Genomic DNA, 24015 nt, shown 5'->3' with positions numbered 1-24015 from the left:
TGAGTAGTCAAACAGAACTAAAATATGATTAAGAGGGACATTGAATTGAATTGAACGCCTTTATTGTCATTGTATTTTTCTGTATACAACGAAAATCAGGAGCACTACTCCTGACTGGTGTTAGAAAAACAAACATATAACCACAGACAATAAATACTATAAGACTGTACAGTACAATTTTACAAGTAAATACAACAAGTGACTGAGTCCTGGTATTCACAATCGAGTAAAGTGACCATTTATAGTATTGCACGTTGGCCTTCACCTTGATATGCACAGTAAGTTTATACAAAAGTACAATTTAAATGGAATGAGTAACTGCGGTGATTTAGTGACTAGATTTCACATTGACATATAGTGTATATTATTGCACATATTATTGCACCTTTACTGCAGATATAGTGTTCGACATGTGCAATAACTTGATTGAGAAAAATCTTTAAAGAGGTATTTCATTCAAAATCATTTAGTCTATTCACCCTTATGTTGTCCTAAACCGTTATGACTGCCTTCTCTTTGAAGACCATTATGAGTAACCATTATTATTTGAATGGAATCTTTTGTTCCATACAAGAAAGCGAATGATGACCGAGAATGTCATTCTGTCTTAAAATCACGTTTTGTGTTCTGGAAGAAAGACAGCCATACAGGGTTGAAAAATCATGAGGGTGAGCACACGACGACTAAATGTACTTTTCTGTTGAACTATGCTATGCCGTTACATTATTAGCAGGATCTCACTAGGTGGCATCAGTGAACCATGAAGCGCAGGCCGCGCAGTCATCTGTGCGAACTATTTATATGGTGACAGATATTCAAATATAAAAGAAATCCTGTGAGGAAATATCCCACAAATTGCTCTAATAAGATGACATAAATGTAAGACCGTGACAGTTCAGTCGTGTATTAATATTATGGTATGCACACCACATTTGTACTAATTTCGGATTCATAGTCCTTGAGTATAAATATATAACCTTAATTTAAAAGAATATAAGTAGGGCACTACTTCCCCAAATTCCCCTGCGCGTTCCCGCAGCCCCACTGACGTCACGCGCGAACCCCTCCCCTGCCCGCGGCGGCGCGCTTTAGCGCGGTCTCGCTGCTCTCTTCAGATCAGCAGAATCTGTTCAGCTCGAGACGGACAAGATGGCGAAGTGAGTGGGTTGCGCTTTGAACAGAAAGCAGCGACTCACACAATTCCTTCAACGTTAAAACGTCGGTTGCCTTGATGTACGGTCGAATAGGCTGGAAAGCGCGTCTTTAAGAAGAAAAGTCGCCCCTCAAAGCGAGGTGATTTGAAGAGAGCGTCGAGGACACCGACTCCTCCGTGTCCTTTCAGGCTAAGCTGCTAGTCAGCTATTCTGGGAATTGCTCGAGAAAAAACAGCCTCAACCTCAGGGGAAATAGTGTTTTACTTAACTGTCGAGACAATTAATCTCCTCTTGAAACCAATGTCCGTTATCACCTCAATTTCGTCGTTGTGAGTTGTTAAGGACACGGCTAGTGAGAAAGACTCGCTTAGGCTAGCTAGCGTTGTTTCTACTGGACGGAAGAAGAGAGAGGGCAGCCTGAAAACCTCACCCGTTCACACAGTTTCAGAGGACTTCTCGGATTTTAGGACATGGCCAGCAGCAGTGGCTCTAAAGCCGAGTTCATAGTCGGTGGGAAATACAAGCTCGTTCGGAAAATCGGATCTGGATCCTTTGGTGACATTTATTTGGCAATCAACATCACAAATGGAGAGGTAAAGATGAAATGGATGTTTAATTAATGTGGTGAATGACTGGGCTAAGAAGATTGAGGGGTTTATACATAGGTCCAGCTCATCACATCTGATGACCAGGACACAATTCATATGGTCATCGAAAAAATATAGTTCACGCAGCCTTGAAAGGTTACCATATTGTAATATTTGGATGACTTAAATGTGTTACTATTTGGGGGAGATAAAGCAGCGATGTTAATGCAGATTTGAACAGGTCCAGATGTTTTCCCCGAAGAGTAAAGGATCTTGTACTCTCAAATATTAAACCAATATTCAGTGTCTTGTAAACGATCTATATGTAAGCTAGCAGATAAATGATGGTCTTAATTTTGAATATTTTCAGGAGGTAGCTGTGAAATTGGAATCACAGAAAGCCAGACACCCTCAACTTCTGTATGAAAGCAAGTTGTACAAAATTCTCCAGGGAGGAGTCGGAATCCCACACATCAGGTGAGTAACGTTACAGATGTCTGATTATTATACGGGAAATTATAATGGATTTTGATTAGATGGGGTAACGTTAGCTGGACTCGTTTGATCTGGATTATAGACTAGCGTGAGATCGAAAGCAACAGGTCGAGTACAAAGTACACGCCAACTACGCGTAATATTTCTCTTAAAAGGTCATCTATTTATTATATACATGTATGAGATTGGGATGGTCTAATATATATATGATTTTACAGGCGGCGCGCTTTAGCGCGGTCTCGCTGCTCTCTTCAGATCAGCAGAATCTGTTCAGCTCGAGACGGACAAGATGGCGAAGTGAGTGGGTTGCGCTTTGAACAGAAAGCAGCGACTCACACAATTCCTTCAACGTTAAAACGTCGGTTGCCTTGATGTACGGTCGAATAGGCTGGAAAGCGCGTCTTTAAGAAGAAAAGTCGCCCCTCAAAGCGAGGTGATTTGAAGAGAGCGTCGAGGACACCGACTCCTCCGTGTCCTTTCAGGCTAAGCTGCTAGTCGGCTATTCTGGGAATTGCTCGAGAAAAAACAGCCTCAGGGGAAATAGTGTTTTACTTAACTGTCGAGACAATTAATCTCCTCTTGAAACCAATGTCCGTTATCACCTCAATTTCGTCGTTGTGAGTTGGTAAGGACACGGCTAGTGAGAAAGACTCGCTTAGGCTAGCTAGCGTTGTTTCTACTGGACGGAAGAAGAGAGAGGGCAGCCTGAAAACCTCACCCGTTCACACAGTTTCAGAGTACTTCTCGGATTTTAGGACATGGCCAGCAGCAGTGGCTCTAAAGCCGAGTTCATAGTCGGTGGGAAATACAAGCTCGTTCGGAAAATCGGATCTGGATCCTTTGGTGACATTTATTTGGCAATCAACATCACAAATGGAGAGGTAAAGATGAAATGGATGTTTAATTTATGTGGTGAATGACTGGGCTAAGAAGATTGAGGGGTTTATACATAGGTCCAGCTCATCACATCTGATGACCAGGACACAATTCATATGGTCATCGAAAAAATATAGTTCACGCAGCCTTGAAAGGTTACCATATTGTAATATTTGGATGACTTAAATGTGTTACTATTTGGGGGAGATAAAGCAGCGATGTTAATGCAGATTTGAACAGGTCCAGATGTTTTCCCCGAAGAGTAAAGGATCTTGTACTCTCAAATATTAAACCAATATTCAGTGTCTTGTAAACGATCTATATGTAAGCTAGCAGATAAATGATGGTCTTAATTTTGAATATTTTCAGGAGGTAGCTGTGAAATTGGAATCACAGAAAGCCAGACACCCTCAACTTCTGTATGAAAGCAAGTTGTACAAAATTCTCCAGGGAGGAGTCGGAATCCCACACATCAGGTGAGTAACGTTACAGATGTCTGATTATTATACGGGAAATTATAATGGATTTTGATTAGATGGGGTAACGTTAGCTGGACTCGTTTGATCTGGATTATAGACTAGCGTGAGATCGAAAGCAACGGGTCGAGTACAAAGTACACGCCAACTACGCGTAATATTTCTCTTAAAAGGTCATCTATTTATTATATACATGTATGAGATTGGGATGGTCTAATATATATATGATTTTACACTTATGATAGTGTCGACAGGCTAACTAGCCCGTTCGTTAGCGTTTCTATGAGCCGCGCGAATGAGCAGCGTTTTTAAATGTCTTTAAACACGTTACGTGTTCTCTGTGATATAGTATAAGGTACTTTAATTAATTAGTTTTGATCACGAAGTGTGTGTTTGTGCGTTGCTGAGTAATGAGTAAGGAGCGAGTGGGAAATGGCCGCTGCTCTTTTGTTGTGTTTGTTCAACATGTCCTCCCTCTCGATCAGAAAATGGCGGATGAGGGAAAACAAGTTTCAGGGCCTGGTGAGACTGCTGCTCTCTTCTCAAGGTGACTGAGCCATACGAGCGCTGCTATTCGTGTCAAAATAGTCGTTTGTTTTATAATATAATCTGTAATTGTATACAAGAGCTAACCATTGACAAGGAAGCTTTCAATAACTGATTCTATATGCACATTTAAATAAAACGCAGTCCCTGTTTTGGTTTCGCAAGGAAAAGGTAGAGGTTGTCACGTATGTTTTTTGATTTGCATGTTATCATTGAATGTACGTTTTACATTCTAATTGCAGAAGTGGTCTACTGGTTAAATTAGTGTAAAGATTTGTATTTGCTATTTCCTCATGCTGATATGTTTGTACTTTCTTTAAAAAATAGTTATTGATGATGTGGAGTACATACCAGTTTTAACCCTTATCCTGGGATATTGATTTGCCTGGGCTGGTATATGACTTTGTGTGAAAACCTAAACCATTTTTATCTAAAAGTTACATTGTAGTTTGATGTTAGAAGGTTGCAACCCCAAACGGTTACATGCTATATTCATAGCAGAAATTGTGAAATTAAAAATAAAAGCAATATTTCAAATATTTTCAAGTTTAATTAACCTGACGATGTGATAAGCCTTTATCTGCTTTCAGAGTTTAAAAAAAATGTTATGTATGAACCTCCACTCTTGGCTGTTTCTACCTGAAATACTGTGGTAACTGTATATTAAAAATTTACTTTACTGCGGATTTCAAATCGATAAGAGATAGCAGCTTGGTTTATTAAAAAAAAAATTGACGTATAATTCAGTTTCCCACAGGTCCAAAATAGGGCTGCACGATAAATCGCATGCGATATTTAATGTGCATCTTGTTAGTAAAGCCGGTTTTGTAAATCTCCATCACGTGCATGCTTTCACATGGAGCAGCATTTACTACACAGAGCCGTTGTTCACTGACGAGCTGCGCTAAACCAAAATATGCTTGTGGTGGACTGTGGAAAAGGCTGGCACTATATCCTGGCACAAAAATGGTCTAGCTACTACTACATGTGGCAGACAACAAATAAAGTGATCTTTAACACTATTTTGATTTAGTGAAAATGATTAAAAGTTGTTTCTATTAATATATGTTTACATTTAATTTATTTAGCAATGAGTCGCATGACCAACTTGTGCTTAACCTGCATAGGGAAATGTTATGTCCTTGCGTGAGATTCCAGATTGCTTGTATTTCAGTTGAAATGACTGGAATTTGCCTGCAAAATTTCACCAGACAGTGGTAAATGTGACCGCACCTAATTTCATCCAACATTTCAAACCATATTGCTTGCTCTATACGGTTTCTTTTCCTAAAGTCGCCATAAATGTTTTTTTAGCCATGATTTTTATTGCTCATTATTTGCTAATTTCATTGTAGTCTGTAATATATCATTTAGTAAACTAATCCAGCTATTAGAAGGTTTTCCTAGGTAATATTAGTATAAATACAAAGGCCCTGCCTTTGCCATCAATTAACTGCCTTTGAAGATAGCATTAGGGTGTCCACTTCTATGGCATCTCATGCTGACGGCAGCTTGGCTGATTAGAAATCTGAACTCTTAGACCTTAGCTAGTTATTTAACCCTGTGCAGTTAAGAGTTGGGTAACTCCTGTCATGGATGGATGGATTTACCAAACACTTTAAGGACAAGACCAGATGCAGCCTTTAGTTATAACTAAAAGAATATCATATTAAACTCCTTTCTAGTTTAACTCTACTGCTTTTAAGCTATGTGTAATTTAGGTTCTACACAATGACTGGATTGAATGCAGAAAAAACATGTTATTGACTACCTACTTAACTACTTTTTTTTTGGTGAAAAAAATGGTTGTGAATTCCTCATAATTGTGCGCCACTTTGGCTTGAACTTGTTTTTGGTGAATGAATTGAAGTTTCCAGTAGAAAGGATGCCTAAAAGTAATGGTTTCAGTTGCTGGTACTAGAGCTGGGAAAACCTGCCATACAAGATCTCCCTCCCCCACACTCCCTAAAACCACTCACTGTCTTTGCTAATGAAAGAAAAGAGCGTTGTGTGCTCTTCAAAGTCTTTTATGTAAGCTCAATCACAGGAAATTGTCTACTTGCGTTATTTAAAAATGTGTATACTTTTACACCAACACCTCTGTCACTAAATACAAGGCAGTTTATTAAAGTTAACATGTTCAGGCAAACTACACCGTTTTGTTCAGCGTTCCCCTTAGTTTTGCTTTGAAAAGAGGAAATGAGTGTCCCACAGAGAGGCCTGTAGTTTCCGTAAGCAAGAGATTGCTGTTGATATGAACTAATGTAAGCATTGTGTATGCGAGCATACTTGTAAAACGTGAGTTGTTGTATTTTTTATTTATTTTTTGTTAAATTCATAGTAGGCCTATACATTTACATTAGTTTTGGTTTAAACTTAAGGGGAAATGTTCAAAACTTTGACGACTCATTATATCTGCTGGTGTTTTTTTTATTCTAGGATGTCGCTAATTAGGCTTGCTGCGATAGACGGTGATACCGGTGTTAAGCCGCAACGGCGGTTGTGTCACTTGCCCACTGCGGCACCAACCCCCACCGTCGTTTTGATTTTTTATAGTAATAAAAATAATTTAGTTCAGTAAAAGAACAGACACTACAATTAAAAACTGAATGCTCAATGCAGCGTGCCGAACGACAGTCGCATCACAGATCAGATTTCATTTATCCAGTGAGGAGAGTGAGTCGAGCTGACTGACAAGAAGAGTGAGGTGAGACAGACAAGACGATGGCGAATGATTTAGTTTCGAAACGAGATGCAAAAGCGCCTGTTCGGCAATATTTTGAAAAGCCTGTTGTCTTTTGCCGTTTATCAAAGGTGATTTTAGAAGTTTTTTTAAACATTTGTTTCTTATTTAATTGGTTCCACATTGTGTGCTGATTTTTACTTTATTTAAACTCTTTTATTATAATTTTTTTTATATCAAGGTGTATGCCGTGCCTCCAAGCTTAGTCGTTTTGCTAATAAACGTTCTAAGTTTCTTATTTATTTGGTTATATATTATACATGTTTACTTAGCCTATTTCCAGTTTTGTATAGGCCTACCTATTTAAACTTTATGTAAGTTATCTGTTATTTTATATTAGGCATAGCCTGCCCTATAGCATGGTGTATTTTTATTTGTTTTGTTAATAAAAGTTCTATGTTTTATATATAGGCTAAAGTGAGTTTGATGTATTTTGTTGTTGCAAAAAACGAACAATTGCTTTATGCAGAATTGCCGCTATTTGAAAGTGAAAGTAAAATGCGCACGCAGCTTTCACAAGCTATTTAAAAGCGAGGAAAAGAGGGAATGCCCCCGCCCCACGGTGATTACCTGTATTACCGTTGTTGTCACTCGTCGATTAACCGGTGGGAAAATTTCCTCACCGTCACAACCCTATCGCTAACAGGGGTGTGCGATATTGACAAATTATATCTCGATACTTTCTGGAATTTTATCGATAACAATAATTAGACTATATTTTGCAGAGTGTGTTATTGTGCTGGTACCTTAAGGACTGCCGTGGACAGCTGACTCCTAAATATTTAGATTTTCTTCATATTCTGTGTGGTGGTCAGTTCACACTGATAGAAATTCTGCTGAAAGATAGAAAGATGCTGTCTACACAATAGATATACAGTATATACATCTATGGTCTACACTAGATGCGGCGCAGCACAACAAATCCCTGACAGAAAACTGCTGCTGCATTTTATGTCGTATTGACTAGGGATGCACGATATATCGGCCACTATCGGTATCGGCCGATAAATGCTATTTTTTTCTGTTATCGGTATCGGCCCAATAAGAAAATTTGGCCGATATCTTAAAGCCGATAAATAATGCATTATTTCCTTCAGAGACACTTCAGATGCGCGCTGTTCGTTTGCAGCCTTTTGTGCAATTGTACGTTGTAATATTGTGTTTATTTGATGTATATCTGATTTATCTCATATAGAATGCGTTTGGTTAAGTTAAAAGAGCGCTTCAGTTTACCGGTGATAAACTCAAACAGCAGTGCACAACATTAACTATGATTGGGAATGTCGTGTATATAACATTCTAATGAGAAAATTATTATAATAAAACGTAAGCTGCCAGCAAAACGCTTCAGTTTACCGTATTCATTCAGCTCTTCAGCTTCAGCACGCGCAGCTCAAACGGCTGCTATTTAAAACAGTGGTATTAATTTGTTACTTTTTCAAAATCATTGATACATTATTAATAATAACAACCACTTGTATTTTTCTATTATTATTTTCATCAGCAATATGGTTTAGTAATAAAATCATTTAATTATTGTCCGTTTAGAGGCTATTCCGTTTTATTGATCTATGGCGCATTCATTTTGATTCTTTACACGTGTAATGATGTCCAATGACTTGTTTGCATTTTTTATGCATTATTTTATTTGTAAGACTTTTTTATGACTAAATTTGGTAATGGGAGAGTAAAATTATTTTTAAAACATACATCGTTCAAACTAGGCTGCTTATGTTGAAGTGTTCGGGATGTGGTTTTTAATGATGAGACCTTTTTTGTAATCAGGCTCTCAAAAAGTATATAAAAATTTGGATATAGATTTATCGGCCAACATATTGGTTATCGGCTTTCAAAAATAAAGGATTATCGGTATCGGCCAAAATTTTCATATCGGTGCATCCCTAGTATTGACACAAATTTCTAATTATTTTTAACGGTCGCTTTGTCTCGTCCAGTGAACTAGACAGACTTTAGCTGTTGCGGCGCAGACACGGTGTTACTCATTTATCGAGAAGAAACAAAGCGACCTTGGCGTCTGATCGCACGCCTTCCGCTCCTTGATTTCTCTCCAGTGCTGGAAAGCTGATCCGATATTTACACGGGTCCTACTTGCCTTAAACCTTCTTTTGTTCCGCAGACATTTTTGAAAAATCGCTTACCCCACCTTTAATCTGCAATTACAAATGCATGAATAATGTTTTGATATATTAAACATAAAACGTTGAATACTGTTATTCGAAATTATCTAAATAATAAAAAGAAACTTTAAATGTGAAATGAAAATTGCCGGCAGGTGGCAGCAAGTCACTGTTAATAAGTGAGTCATTGCGATTGAACCGAATCATTTAAAGGGTTGATTCATTCAGGAACGACACACCGTCATGTTGCTCGGAGAGGCAAAACAGCGTTGAGGCAGTGTTTGGAATTATTTTTGTTGTCAGAATAGAGCAAAATCAGGCAATATGGTGTCTAAAACGCAAGTCTCTTAATTAACTAGTTTTTTTTAACTGTTGTAAAAAAAAATCAATATTACATTTGTAATCATGGTAATTTTTGGAGGAAAAAACGGCACTCTCTGTGTGATATTGACTAACTATGAAATTATATAAATTTTCTGTCCAGTATCTTGAGTTTTGTGATCATTCTAAATGCATTTTATTAGACTGAATCATGCAGTGAAAGAAGAAGAACGGTCTCTAAATGCGCACTCGCAGACTTCAGGTAATGTATGCGTGCGTGCACTCTGTAGGGGTGTTTTGAAAGGTTTTTGCAAAATATTCGATAATGTAAAATCGCACTTTGTTAAAATGATTACGATATTATCGCAGATTATATATGTTCCGCACACTCCTAGTCGCCAAGACTTACACAATTGTGAATATACATGAAAAGGCCTAAAAAGGAATATCCACAAAAGAGTTATTATTTTTTTATATCAGCTTTTGGAATGGATGTGATTGCTTCTGCAATATGACCATCACAAGGATTAGGAGCCAGTTTGTGGTTCAAAGTACATTTTCTTTTGTCATTGTGAAATGGTAGATGTTGGTTTGCTGGCACACATGACTGAACGAACTCTAGGCTGCTGCTGCTGCACCTTGTGTCTCCACAATGCCTCTTTGTTTAGGAGACTCTCTAGCATGATGGTTGCTTGGTGAGTGCTTTAGCAATGTGTTCACTAAATGTGCAACTCTTTTGAACCTCCACCTGCTAAGTTGTGTATCTGAGTCCTTGTTGTCAAAGTTGCAAAATTTGTAAGAGCCACTTAGTTGATTTTGTACATACCATAAACAATTTAGCACTGTCCCCATATTCTACTTTTTTTTGTCCTGAAGGGGGTCAACCACTCTGGAAGAGTGTGTCTAAAGTGGTTGGTCAAAGACTAGTCTAACACAGGTTATATAGTTGTTACTGCTGACTATAAACGCAGCCATGTCACCAAGCTGGATATATTGGATGCCATTGCCGGCAGGGTGTGCCTTGTAACTCCGACACTTCCTTAAATGATAAGATTCATGCTTTTTAATGGCTCAATATAACTTAGTCAGCTATGCCCAATTTTAATAGTGTTTTAATTGTAATTTGCTTGTGCTAAAATCTCATCTTGTAAACTTGAGCAAAGTGTCATGCATCACTGAATTGATTTAAAGGATCTGCTCTTTTTGAGGGAAGCACAGCTTTCATCGTTTTCATGCTTTTCTAATAATTGTCAGGCAGTCTTGAGTTTTCATCTGTTGGTGTTCATCAATCATGTGATGCTGTTTTTCAGGTGGTATGGCCAAGAAAAGGACTATAATGTTCTAGTGATGGACCTGCTGGGGCCAAGTCTGGAGGATCTCTTTAACTTCTGTTCCCGCAGATTCACAATGAAAACTGTCCTAATGCTTGCAGATCAGGTAATGAATGGTTAATTCAGGCTTGTAATAGCAAACATTGGATGGTCTTGTGGCACTATCTTAACCTGGTTGTTTTGCTTCCACAGATGATCAGCAGAATCGAGTATGTGCATACAAAAAATTTCATCCACAGAGATATCAAGCCAGACAACTTTTTAATGGGTATTGGCCGTCACTGTAATAAGGTAAACTCTCACTATTTCTTTATTTACGTGAGAGACAGTCAAGATTTAAATATTTGACAGATTTAAAAGTGACATGGAGGATTGACTGAATAAAACTGCAGATCACTAAGGGTTCCTGTTACATTGAGATTCACATGGAAGAACACTGGCTTGAGAGCCTGTGATTGTTACGTTTGATGTCGCTCTGCTGATTTGAGATAGCTGGGTTCGACAAAGATTATTTGGTGGGAAATCATAGGAGCAGATAATTAAAACCGCATTGAGTCCTTAGACACAATGTTTACAGCTTAACTTGTCAATGGGTTGAGAATCACCTCACGGTTGGGCTGTGGACATCTGTGGACATGGATTATATGTCTTTCACTCCTCAAATGGAACTTGTGCATGATATGTGACTTGTGGTTGTTTTTATTTTTTTATTTCTCCCTTCGACAAAGAGCCTTTGAAGTGCTTTGCACCGTTTTATTTCTCTATTCAAATGTACAGAAGTTGCCTGATTTGTATTTTGTTTTGGATAACTCGTAATTTTGAGCCCTTGCAGACAGGCAACATTTGGCAAAGTTAAAGCATCATGTGCAAAATAATACAATGACTTACAAGTACAAGCTCTGATGGTCGTCTAACAGTTCAGATTAGTTTCCACTACAAATTCTGGTACTTTTTAGTACTTCAGTGAAGCCTGTATTACCATTTTTGGCAGTGCTGTCTGGAATAAATGTTTACCATTGTGTGTCTGTGTGAATGCCAGCCTCAAGCTTTTATTTTGATACACATGAAATTGTCACTTTTTTCACTAAAACTCTGGATGCACACGCTCTGCTTTGGATGTGTAGCTGTCGACATCCACCCTGGAAAAACAATTGTAGTTAAGAATGCAGTGAACTCAGCTGACGGGAAGATCTGATTTAGCTATTGCTTCGCAAATGCACTCTCTTTTGGTGAGGAATCAAAAGGCCTGTTCTTTTGCATTATTCACTGCTCTCTGCTTACATCTCTCATACGATCATTAACACTCTTGATCCAGCCCCCAGTAAAACTTTTTTCAAGATTAACAATCTTAACTTGGTGAAAAAGTAAAAGCATGTGGACATCTTGACCAAGAATGGTGCAGGCCAACAGGTGAGATCAGTTCCACACGAGAGGGTCTTAAAATGGAATTGTTTGAGAGGCAATTGCTAATGCTTCATGTAGTGATATTTTCCTAGAGTTACTTAGAAAGATGAGGTCCAAACATTCCTTTATTTAAAAGAACTACGTTTGCAGCGTACTTTAAGTCTGACATATTCTCCTCACACAGTCCCCCACTCTCGTGTCACATTGCGGATAACCGTACTCAGCTCCGCACCATTGTTAACTAATGGCTTGTTTTGTTGCTTTACCCTGGGCTGCTGTATTGAAATCTCCAATGTCACTTCCACCGAAGCTGTCCCATCTTGTCTTTTGTAACTAAACTGTTTTTGCAATAACATGCAGGTTAAGTCATGCACCTCTTAAAACTGCACGCTTTTTTTAATGTTTTGTTCTTCAGAGCTTCATCCCTACCTGATTTGGCCTCTCCACGCCAAAGTTTTCTAGCCTCTTCCTTACTGTAGGTGGTCCAATGATCTGTCAAACACGAAATGCAATATTTATCAATCACAGGACTTTTAAAGGGGTGGGGCTGAGTTTTGGTTTGTTGCATTTCTCAAAGTTTCTCATGCCTAATTTTAAAACAAGTGCCCATTGTAGTGAATGGCCATTAAAGTTTGCTCTTCTTAACCCTAGTTGTGCCATTTGTCTCATTCGCTTCATGCTGAGGTGGGCTTAGGTGTTAAATGCCATATGGCACAGCTAGTGTTAAATGCTGTTAAATAGTGTTATACGAATGTTTATGGATAAAGCCTTGGCAAAGTCAAAAAAGAGAATCAGGCTTGGGAACAATTGGTATAAATGAGATGAAGATCACTGGGTTGGGCGGCCAGAGGTGCCATGTACAGTTTGCCTCTATGGCTCGAAAACCGATGAGGCAAACGGGCCCTGCATTATATAGTCTGAAAAAACAACTATCGGCTAGTATCTGAGCCTGGGCTTATGGGAAGTCGTCTGCCATTAGCAGAGCCTCCTCTGAGTTTAAGCTAGGACGCTTGCTGGTAGATAAAGGATTGCCTTAGGCTTTCTCTTCCCCTCCCTCTGCTCCTCCTCGCGTTCTTTTTCTGAGCCTTGGTGTTGCCTGTCTGCGCTGGCCTTGTGCGGTTGTCAGCAATACTTTTGATGCACTGCACCCTCTATTGTCTGTTCAGTGTTTAGAATCTCCAGTGGGGAAGAGGAAAAGAAGCTTGGCTGTTAGTTCTTCTCAAGACCCATCTTTCTCAGGATTAAACCAGGTCTGAAACCACAACCACCTCCTAATAATCGGCCAAAATTCTTTTGATTTGGTTTAGTTTTTTTTGCCTATTGAAATTCTTCTTCCTATTTAATTTAGATTTTCAACAATAACCATTAACGTTTGTTGGCATTAAACCAGACACACATGCTAAACAGAACTAGAGATTTAACTCCTAATCCAGATTGAAGGGATCTCTGTACAGGCGGGTGAAGGACTTGTCACTTCGGGAAGAAGTAGCTGATTGTTCTCAGTCCTAAGTCAGTTCTAAAATTATTCTTTCATCACATGATTCTTTTTTTTTTTTTTGTAAATTTTTTTTAAAACTTTACTTTCAAAGCTAGAATTGGCATATTTGGTGTAAGGGAATTAACGTTTCTATTTAAAGAGTTGTTGCTGATAGATAAAGCCCAGTGCTATTTGTAATCAAGGACTTTGTGACGGAATAATTTGATTGGCCAAGTTTCACTGCATTGGGTGCTTGTTCTTGTTACAGAATGCATCTTTCAGTTTATCAGCAGCACTTTTTGGTACCGAAGCTTGTCTTCCTGAACTGGCCAACATTGGAACATGCTGTCAGAATGTTGCTAGCCTGCAACCAAATTGCACAAGCCACGTGAAAATTGTGGCCTGATATTAACAGGGTTGAACTTTTGAACACTGGTCTTCAAAAATTATTGCATGTTCTTGTACTCTTGAGATATGTGCTCATCTTTATTTAAATGTTCAGTTTAGCTTAGGGCTGGACAATATGGCCAAAATTTATATCACAATATATTTCTTAATTTCGGTCGATAATCGAAATCGTCATAAAATCGCGATTTGAGCACGTGCGATTTCTAAATAGCTTTATAGCACGATTTTTCCATGTCCCCGACCTCCCGCAGTATGCTTTCCGTGAACTTGGTGCAACAAATCTAGTTCAACATCTGAGGCAATGCCACAAAGAGCTCTATGACCAATGCATGGCAAAAAAAATCCCTGGACACGGGATTTTGTTTTTCTGCCATATGTCTATTCTAGAGACATTTTGTTACACCTTTACTTAGTGATTATTTTGCCTTATGTCTGTTCTAGAGACATGTTACAGCTTTTTGATAAAGCTCTAATTGGTTTTCTTTTGGAAATGTTTCAGATTCACACTGAATACATTAATGACTGTAAAGCATGTCTGTGTGTCTCAAAATCGTCATTAAAATCGAAATCGCAAAATTGATCAAAGAAATCGCGATAGTTTTTTTTTTGTCCATATCGCACAGCCCTAGTCGATACGATATAATTCGATATCGATATGAACACTATTTTTTTTAAAAAGGCCTCATAAAAACTTCCGAGAACACCCACAACAGATGTCTGTACCTAAAAACTTCTGAAAAATGAATTTTCCAAGTCTATGAAACCTCCTCCTATAAAACTATATTAAGAAAAAACGGCACAAATAAATTAATGTTTACCTTATATCAAACTATAGGCTGACATACACTACCAGTCAAAAGTTTTTGAACGGTAAGATTTTTAATGTTTTTTAAAGAAGTCTCTTCTGCTCACCAAGCCTGCATTTATTTGATCCAAAATACAGCAAAAACAGTAAAATTTTTATTTTATAACATTGTTTTCTGTTTGAAAATATTTTAAATTGTGATTTATTGTCTTTCTATTTATCAAAGAATCCTGAATAAAAATATTCTCAACTGTTTTAAATATTGATAATCAGCAAATAAGCATATTAGAATGATTTCTGAAGGATCATGTGACACTGAAGACTGGAGTAATGATGCTGAAAATTTACCTATGTGAAGATTTAAAATAACTGCTTTCAAATAGAAAGCAGTTATTTTAAATAGTAAAAATAATTCATAATGTTACTGTTTTTGGTGTACTTTGGATCAAATAAATGCAGCCTTGGTGAGCAGAAGAGAATTATATATATAAAAAAAAACAAATCTTTGTTCGAAAACTTTAGACTCGTAGTGTAGGCTGCTTATACTTATAGATTGAAACAAATGCGCTTCAGGCAGGATAAAGAATATGAAAAGTGCTCTGAGTTGCTGCAGAAAACAAAAATTGAGCAAAAACATGTTGCTAGAGATGGGCTTATTGAAAATGCAAATTCATTCTCTGCCAGCAGGAGGTGCTTTTAGAGTGATCAAACTAGCGGTTTCCCCAGTAACAGCTGTGATCAAAGCAGCTCCGCTCCTGAATGCTACTTTTATAAGATAAAAATTAAAATGTCATCAACTTTTCTGAAGACAGTCGGGTCCCTTCAGAGATACATTCATGTAAAACACCCGCGCCGCGTTTTGATTTTGAAATGTGTAGTGTGCTCATGTTTATTCAACAAAATCAAACACCACAAATATGTATGGGAAACACTGGTAATATATATCAGAAATGTGTTTAAAAATCATATCACCGTTATTGAAAAAAATTATATCGTGATACATATTGATATTGAATTATTGTCCAGCCCTAGATTAGCTAAATAAAATTAGATATAACATTTGGTACTCAGCTCCTGGAATCAAAGATTGTTGGCGTCACAGCTATTTGTAGTCATCTTCAGAGCACTGTTAGGAAGTTAAACAGATTCGAAAAAAATTATATCGTGATACATATTGATATTGAATTATTGTCCAGCCCTAGATTAGCTAAATAAAATTAGATATAACATTTGGTACTCAGCTCCTGGAATCAAAGATTGTTGGCGTCACAGCTATTTGTAGTCATCTTCAGAGCACTGTTAGGAAGTTAAAATGGCAAATTAATGTTTGCGTGGGTTTTTACAGTGATGGCCAAGTACTTGCACCTCCGGCTATTTCAGAGGAGAATGGCTCTTACATAATTTGAAAAAGTTTAAATCAGTTTGGCCAGAAAACCACTTCTTATTTAATGCTTCCTCTTTATCATTAAAGATTGTGGGTTCTTGATACTTTTAAGTCTAAACTGTTTTCCATTGCTGGGAGAGGTGCTCTTTGAGGCATCTTTGCTGCAGTGTTGTTTTCCAGGTTTTAAAAAAAGTTTTTACACACAATTTAACAAGTTGTTGAACAAGGTAAATCATAATTATTTAAATGAATTTCTAGTAAGCTTTGGTTGTAGCTCTTTTCTCCTGACTTGACCTCTAATAGAAGGGTCTAAGTGGAATTGCATGGTTGGTGTAACTAATTGTCTTGACAAGAGGAAATACGTTTTAAATCCCTGGTTGAGCCAAGCAAACAGTGGCACGGCTGAGTGGATATGTTACAATATGGCTGCTGCCTCAGTGAAAAACCAGTTGGTTGAGGCACACCTTTAGGTGTATATGTGTGTGGGACAGGATCTGAGTGGCTTTCCATTAATGAGAATATTTCAGTCAATGACAGGCTCTTAGAGCTGACTCTTACATCTCTGCTTGGATAAAGGGTGTGATTCCTTTCCCAGTAAGCTTCACTTGCATTGTAGACTCTGACCCCATCGCTTCATTGATTACAGCTGCTTGATGTATTGTTTTTGTTCTGAGGTCCAGGTAATAGGTCAGACAGCTCACAGGAGAAAGTTGGAAGAAAATGAAAAATGAATTTGTGAACTCAAGTTTTTTTTTATTTTATTGTTTTGTTTACAGTCAGTTCTAAAAATGAAATGTCTGCTTCTCTTTTTCAATTTATTTGTATAGTTGTTCCTCATCGACTTTGGTCTGGCCAAGAAATATCGAGACAACAGGACACGACAGCACATACCGTACAGAGAAGACAAAAATCTCACAGGCACGGCTCGCTATGCCAGCATCAACGCACACTTGGGCATCGAGCAGAGGTGAGCACTCCGGCACAGAATATTTATTACATTTTTGCTCATTGTGCTCCTGTCGGTTACAAATTTTAGTCAAATTATTCTGATAATAGTATTTGTAATGGTTTAAAATGAACTATTTTGACAAGTAGAACGTTCAAAGGAAAAGCATTTATTAGAAATGGAAATATTTTGGGAATTTAATAAATACCTTTGTCACTTTATTTAATGTATACTTGAGGAATTATTAATTTATTAAAAATCTTACCAAGCCCTTAGCTCTCTGAAATCTTACAATAACAAGCAGCATCATAAATTCATGATCGTGACATTTTGTGATCTTAAGTGATTGATGGACTGTGCTTGCTTGCCCTTTACCAAAGGAGTGGCATGTCGGTGGTTAATTTAATTTAGGGATGGTTTACGCAATCACACCTGCTCATATTCTATGCACTACTTTGCATTTTAGATTATTTTCTTAAAGATCTGCCCTCAAACTTTTTTGGAAGTCGTCTTGCTTGATTTTTAATTTGATTTCATCTTAACAGTCGTCGAGATGACATGGAGTCGCTAGGATACGTGCTGATGTACTTCAACAGAACCAGCCTGCCATGGCAGGGACTGAAGGTAAGAAGTACAGATAATGCAGGTGTTTATTTTTTATTTTTATAAAGCTGGATTTTAGATGGGATCGCTCAGCATGTCTGAGACAGGTTTGTTGAACGTACTTGTTTCTTAGAGACAGATTTATAGTTTAAGTGATATAATATAGGTTCATTTTGAAAAGCATGGCAATAACTTTTCTACACTGTGGTTTGAATGCAGGTTATATTAAGTATGGATGTTTGCTGCTGTTATGTGATTACAGCAGAATACTGCTCAATGTCACTGAATATTATCATCTTTCTTTATTACTGTGGAGGGTAGAACCATAAAAGAATCAACTTAAAATTGCTAGGCAGCATGAAACAGGCCAACAGGTGGTGCCTAAAAAAGTGCTGTAAATCTTCTTTCAGCTGGTTTATTTATGGCCTCCAGCACTGTGGGATTGCACACTGATGGACAGCCAGTACCAGATCATAGTGTGCAACGTTTTCATTTTTGCCCACAGGCTGCCACAAAGAAACAGAAGTATGAGAAGATTAGTGAGAAAAAGATGTCGACCCCTGTCGAGGTCTTGTGTAAGGTATGTGAAATTCTACATCCTCACAGCAAGGCTTTTTAAAAGTCTGCACTCATACATTGTATGCGCATGCATGCTACAAAACCTCTCCTCAGTTTAAAGGTTGTGATGCTACAATTCTCAGGTTTCATGAAAATTGTCATCTCCAGAACATTCAAAACTTCTAAAAAGACTAACTGTATATCAATGTGACTAGAGATGCACCGATTGCCGTTTTCTTGGCCGATTCCAATTTTTATTTATTTTTTGTAAGTGTGACCTGCCTATACCGATTTTTGCCGATTCTAATTTTCTTCCTAAAAACTGTAAATGACAGCATATACAAACAAAAATGTATACTTTTTTAATGCAAAAAAACCAAAACATATATATATATATATATATATATATATATATATATATATATATATATATATATATATATATATAGTGTCTCATATTTTATTCAGATTATCTTCCCTCAAATCTTAAACATGCACACACTACAAGATTTGAAAATCATGGTGCATCACACACTACAAGATATTAAGATCCCTCATGCCAGAGGGAGCGCCTCGCGTGATCTCACACAGCAGCTCGTCAGCAATGTTTACATATGTTAGCTAGCGTGCTAGCAGCTTTCTGCACTCACCCGGTACATTCAAAACTGAGGCGATTTCACCCCAGCGCTTCTTTCTCCTTACGTTTGTGATACGTTTTCGACACATTAATACAGACAGGCGTTTTACTACAAAACGTCAAGAAGCCGTTTCCTCCGTCTCCAACGGAGCCGTACATCAGCTGTTTTGCGGTTGCGCATTGGCTGTGAAAGTACTGATATAATCATATAGCCGTCATCATGACGATTTAAATCCTAAATATCAAACATGTTTGATATGATCGGGGCAGCCCCGATTTGTGTGCGAGCAGATCGGGAGGTGAAAGATTCATTACCAGATAATCCACGCCGAACATCGGGACCAATCGAGGTGCTGGACAAGATTTTTGCTCTGATTCTCGGGAGGGGAAAGTCAGGGCTAAATCGAGCTAAAAATCCTGTAGTGTGAGCCCGGCTTTAAACTCTTAAAAAAAAAAAACTCAAAAAGTGCTCTGAGGTAGAAATAATTTACTGGAAAGGATTTGCTGTAACAGATGTAATTACCCACTGTTTCTTAAGTTGTCATTTTTTCCCACTAACTTAATTAAATGTCATCTTTCACATCAAATTCTTACATTTGTTTCAATTAATTCAGTTAGAATAATAAGAAACTGTAGAGCTGTTACTATTCAAATGAAATCAGTATCAACAATCATCATGACGATTTAAATCCTAAATATCAAACATGTTTGATATGATCGGGGCAGCCCCGATTTGTGTGCGAGCAGATCGGGAGGTGAAAGATTCATTACCAGATAATCCACGCCGAACATCGGGACCAATCGAGGTGCTGGACAAGATTTTTGCTCTGATTCTCGGGAGGGGAAAGTCAGGGCTAAATCGAGCTAAAAATCCTGTAGTGTGAGCCCGGCTTTAAACTCTTAAAAAAAACTCAAAGTGCTCTGAGGTAGAAATAATTTACTGGAAAGGATTTGCTGTAACAGATGTAATTACCCACTGTTTCTTAAGTTGTCATTTTTTCCCACTAACTTAATTAAATGTCATCTTTCACATCAAATTCTTACATTTGTTTCAATTAATTCAGTTAGAATAATAAGAAACTGTAGAGCTGTTACTATTCAAATGAAATCAGTATCAACAAACTCCATCTCTCCACTGCAGGAAACACAGACGCTGCATCTGAAGTGGCATTAGATGTATTTACACAGACTGTTTGGTGAAGCTGAGGTGCCATAAATGCATTTACACTGCAAAAATTTGAATGCATAAAGAATTTTATAAGATTAATGTTTTAAATATTTTTTAAACATACAAATAAGAAATGTTGGGAAAAATGTAATGACAGTTTTAAATGAAACCAAACCAGTAAGTGGCGGCAAATGACTGTTTGAATGAATGAGTCATTTAGTCCTTTATTCAACAGATTCGTTCAAACGGCTGATTCATTCAGAAACAAGGCAAGTGACTACTGTCTTTATGAATGGGTTACTGAAACATTGACTCGCTTGATTTGTTCAAAAACGTGGATTCCTTTAGTAACGAAACACCGCTGTGTTGCTCGGAGACACAAAACAGTTCTGCTGTGGCTTTGTTTGGAACTAGAGGTCTGAATAGAATAGAACCCGAACAGAATTTTTGCGCCGCGGGATTAAATTCCCGGATAAAACGTGGTAGCAGTCGGTAACTGGTGGAATTTGAAAGGGAGCGGGCGGTCTAACAATATCCCGTTCCCGACATCTCTTCAGAACAGCATATCTGCGCTTTATTCTTACTGACCACCGATTCAGCCTGCACTAGGACTGTTATGCACGCGCTGTACGCATGCTTTCTGCGTCACGTGATTAATTTGCGAGGTCTGTACACAGAATGTGCATAACGATGCTCAGAGCAGGCTGTGCCGGTGGTAAATATACGGCCCTCAGACGGAACAGGCTGGTTGTCGATGAGTGATAGAGCAGAATAAGGATGGAGCCAAGTGTGGATGCGCTGTCCTTGAAGGACATTCAACTCGGTTTTGTTTATATTTTGCTTAGCCTCATTTTAAATGATAGTCGTATTTATTTATTTTCTCTGTGACACAGTTCCTACTGTTAACAGAAAAATGTCAAACGAATTAAGTATTTTGACAAGACAAATAAAAATAGCTAATAGCGCTATTTTTGTACAACCTACATTTATTTATTTATTTTTTTCTCTCTCTGCGACACTTTTTAATATTGTTGTAAATGTTAAACGAATTGTATCCTGACAGGATGAATAGAAATATAACTTTTTTTCTTACTGTGTTGCATAAAATATTAAACAAATGGTGTCTTAAGATAATTCATATAAATTCAAGTCAAAGTTAATAAATTCAAGATGCTTGACAAGACGAGTAAAATAACATACAATTTTGTGCAGACTACACTTTTATTTGTTAGCCTATCTCTTTCAGTAGCGGAAATTTAAATGAGATTCTGGAAACAAGATCTAAATTTAGTGGGAACGGTCGGGTTGGGAAGAAAATTATTCTAAGCGGACAGCGGTGAACAAAGAGTGAATATATAGTGGGAGCGGGTGGGTGAGGAATATCATTTTAAATGATAGTCGTATTTATTTATTTTCTCTGCGACACAGTTCCTACTGTTAACAGAAAAATGTCAAACGAATTAAGTATTTTGACAAGACAAATAAAAATAGCTAATAGCGCTATTTTTGTACTACAAACATTTATTTATTTATTTTTTTTTCTCTCTCTGCGACACTTTTTAATATTGTTGTAAATGTTAAACGAATTGTATCCTGACAGGATGAATAGAAATATAACTTTTTTTCTTACTGTGTTGCATAAAATATTAAACAAATGGTGTGTCTTAAGATAATTCATATAAATTCAAGTCAAAGTTAATAAATTCAAGATGCTTGACAAGACGAGTAAAATAACATACAATTTTGTGCAGACTACACTTTTATTTGTTAGCCTATCTCTTTCAGTAGCGGAAATTTAAATGAGATTCTGGAAACAAGATCTAAATTTAGTGGGAACGGTCGGGTTGGGAAGAAAATTATTCTAAGAGGACAGCGGGTGATCAAAGAGTGAATATATAGCGGGAGCGGGTTTGTGCAGAATATAACCTTGCGGGAGCTGGACTAAAAAAATAGCCCTGTGCAGACCTCTAATTGGAACTATTTTCATCAGCGAAATTCAGCATAAACAGTCAATATTGTGTGTCAAATGTAAGTCACTTAATTTTAACTTGTTAATTGAACTACTATTGTATAAAATCACACTGCAATAGTGTTGAAACATTTTGGTAGTGCAATGTTGCGTACCTAAATCATGTATTTCTTTTTTTACTATCGCAGTATGCATCTAATTTTTTTAATTTTCTGTGTGTGCTGTTGTGCTCATTTGTTTTGATTTCTGCACGAGTCTCTCTCACACACTCACTCGGGCTGCGCGAGACTCATCTGGCATGACAAATACATTATCAGTCGCCATTAGTGTGACGTCAAAACAGACCAGCTCGAATTGGCAGACTGACTTTCTCACTGGACTCACTGGTTCAGGCCGGTCATGCGGAAAACCGGCTAATTCCGGTCCCTGGCCGGTCGATCGGTGCATCTCTAAATATGACGCTTGGCCATTTTTGCATAGCTTTTGTGTGTGTGTTTTAAGAAATATTTATATAAATATAATATTTAAATATAAATATTTGTTTAAATTTAGTTTGTCAGCAAACCATGTACAAACATCCAGTTTCTTATTAGAAACTCCCATTCTATGTCTGTCACTCACCACGCTTTTCTGTTCTAGCCTACTTGACTGTAATTTCAGACAGCCTTTTTCCTGCTAATAGTGCTGGCTATTCATTATAATACGATATTCATTTTTTTTTTCTTTGTTCATTTCCTTTTAAGAAATAGCCGGTCAGGTTGACATGACATTTATGGAGCTTGGTAATTTTCTTTCGTAATATGCATTTGACTCTTTCTCCAGGGGTTCCCAGCAGAGTTTGCCATGTACCTGAACTACTGTCGTGGGTTGCGGTTTGAAGAGGCACCTGACTACATGTACCTGCGTCAGCTTTTCCGCATTCTTTTCAGGTGCCTGACCTTTTCTTGCATTGCCTCAGCACTCCCAACTGGCCCAGAACTAGTCACAACTGAGGTCAATTTTTCAAGTAGAACGTCTTGCCAGTTGTGGACTCCTCTTGATTATTTCTTTACTTGTGGTATCTAAATTCATTTGGTTTGTATGGGTATACTCACTCCCGCTTGATCACTTCCAGGACTCTGAACCACCAGTATGACTACACATTTGACTGGACCATGCTGAAGCAGAAAGCAGCACAGCAAGCAGCCTCCTCAGGGGGACAGGGGCAACCGGCACAAACCCCCACAGGCAAGCAAACTGACAAACCCAAGAGTAACATGAAAGGTTAGTAGCAAAAAGCCAAGCGACGTTTTCAGCACAAAACAAAGACACCAATTGCTCACATTTGTAAAAACAAAAGTGGATTTGCAACATTTGCTCCCCAAAAGAGTCATGAAATGCAAAGAAACGGTGTTAGTTCAAGGATGCACCCCACTCCAAAAAAAGAAAAATTTCAATTGGTATGTCTTTCAAAAGCAAAGACGTCCTTGGGAAATTTGACTACTAACTTTGTACCAAAAAAATGTATATTCTTCTCTGGGACAAAGGGTTAGCTTCATAATCTTTTCTGTGAATGTCAGATAACCATCCCTCAAATTAACCCCTTTCTAAATGGGATGCTCTATTTGACAGATTTCTCCCAATCATTGTTCCTGGATCTAACACTTGTTAGTCTTGATTATATTGGTCTCTTCAGTACAAACATGGATACGTGGGAGTGATTTCTAACCACAGTCTAACCAAGATCATGTCATTTACACATCTCTTCATTGACTCTTACTGTACTTTTCTATATGTTTGGTGTTGAGTGAACTGTAATGTTGTTCTATGTTCATGTGATGACAGTGATATTTTTTTTGTGGTTCTAGTTGTGGATCTTCTTTCCAGCAAAAGGCGTAGCCCATTCTAGGTATATGGACTTGGACTTGGAGCACTTTTATTTTTCGTCCATCATATTATGTTTCCTGTTGACGATTAAAATGGATGTTAATGAGCATATAGAGTCTGTTT

The 24015-nt window shown here is 37.7% G+C and overlaps 1 protein-coding gene across 5 annotated transcripts; it reads left to right on the top strand.

Moving 5' to 3' along the window:
• The first annotated feature begins 1104 nt into the window (after positions 1–1104).
• LOC107593197 (casein kinase I) lies at positions 1105–23476 on the top strand. Of its 5 annotated transcripts, none has more exons than XM_016282805.1 (10): positions 1105–1747; positions 2112–2218; positions 10647–10773; positions 10860–10958; positions 13238–13321; positions 16973–17112; positions 17637–17715; positions 18200–18274; positions 22849–22955; positions 23141–23476. In XM_016282805.1, exons 1-10 carry the CDS (start codon positions 1625–1627, stop codon positions 23292–23294), a joined length of 1095 nt encoding a protein of 364 aa, XP_016138291.1. In that variant the 5' UTR covers positions 1105–1624; the 3' UTR covers positions 23295–23476. The 5 variants fall into 5 exon arrangements, with proteins under 5 accessions (XP_016138291.1, XP_016138290.1, XP_016138295.1 ...); XM_016282804.1 differs by lacking the exons at positions 1105–1747; positions 2112–2218 and adding exons at positions 2483–3117; positions 3482–3588; XM_016282807.1 differs by lacking the exons at positions 1105–1747; positions 2112–2218 and adding exons at positions 3531–3588; positions 4074–4135.
• The last annotated feature ends 539 nt before the right edge of the window (positions 23477–24015 follow it).

Source organism: Sinocyclocheilus grahami, unplaced genomic scaffold (genome assembly GCF_001515645.1).
Source record: "Sinocyclocheilus grahami isolate Dianchi unplaced genomic scaffold, SAMN03320097.WGS_v1.1 scaffold167.1, whole genome shotgun sequence".
Lineage (NCBI taxonomy): Eukaryota > Metazoa > Chordata > Actinopteri > Cypriniformes > Cyprinidae > Sinocyclocheilus > Sinocyclocheilus grahami.
This window is presented reverse-complemented; position numbering and strand designations above follow the sequence as displayed.

Bases quoted from the DNA above. Each gene is read 5' to 3' on its own strand.
- LOC107593197 (XM_016282805.1), top strand. From the start codon at position 1,625: ATGGCCAGCAGCAGTGGCTCTAAAGCCGAGTTCATAGTCGGTGGGAAA. The intron at 10,959-13,237 runs GTAAACTCTCAC...TTGTCTGTTCAG, and splicing joins TTGGCCGTCACTGTAATAAG to TGTTTAGAATCTCCAGTGGG. The intron at 17,113-17,636 runs GTGAGCACTCCG...TCATCTTAACAG, and splicing joins CACTTGGGCATCGAGCAGAG to TCGTCGAGATGACATGGAGT.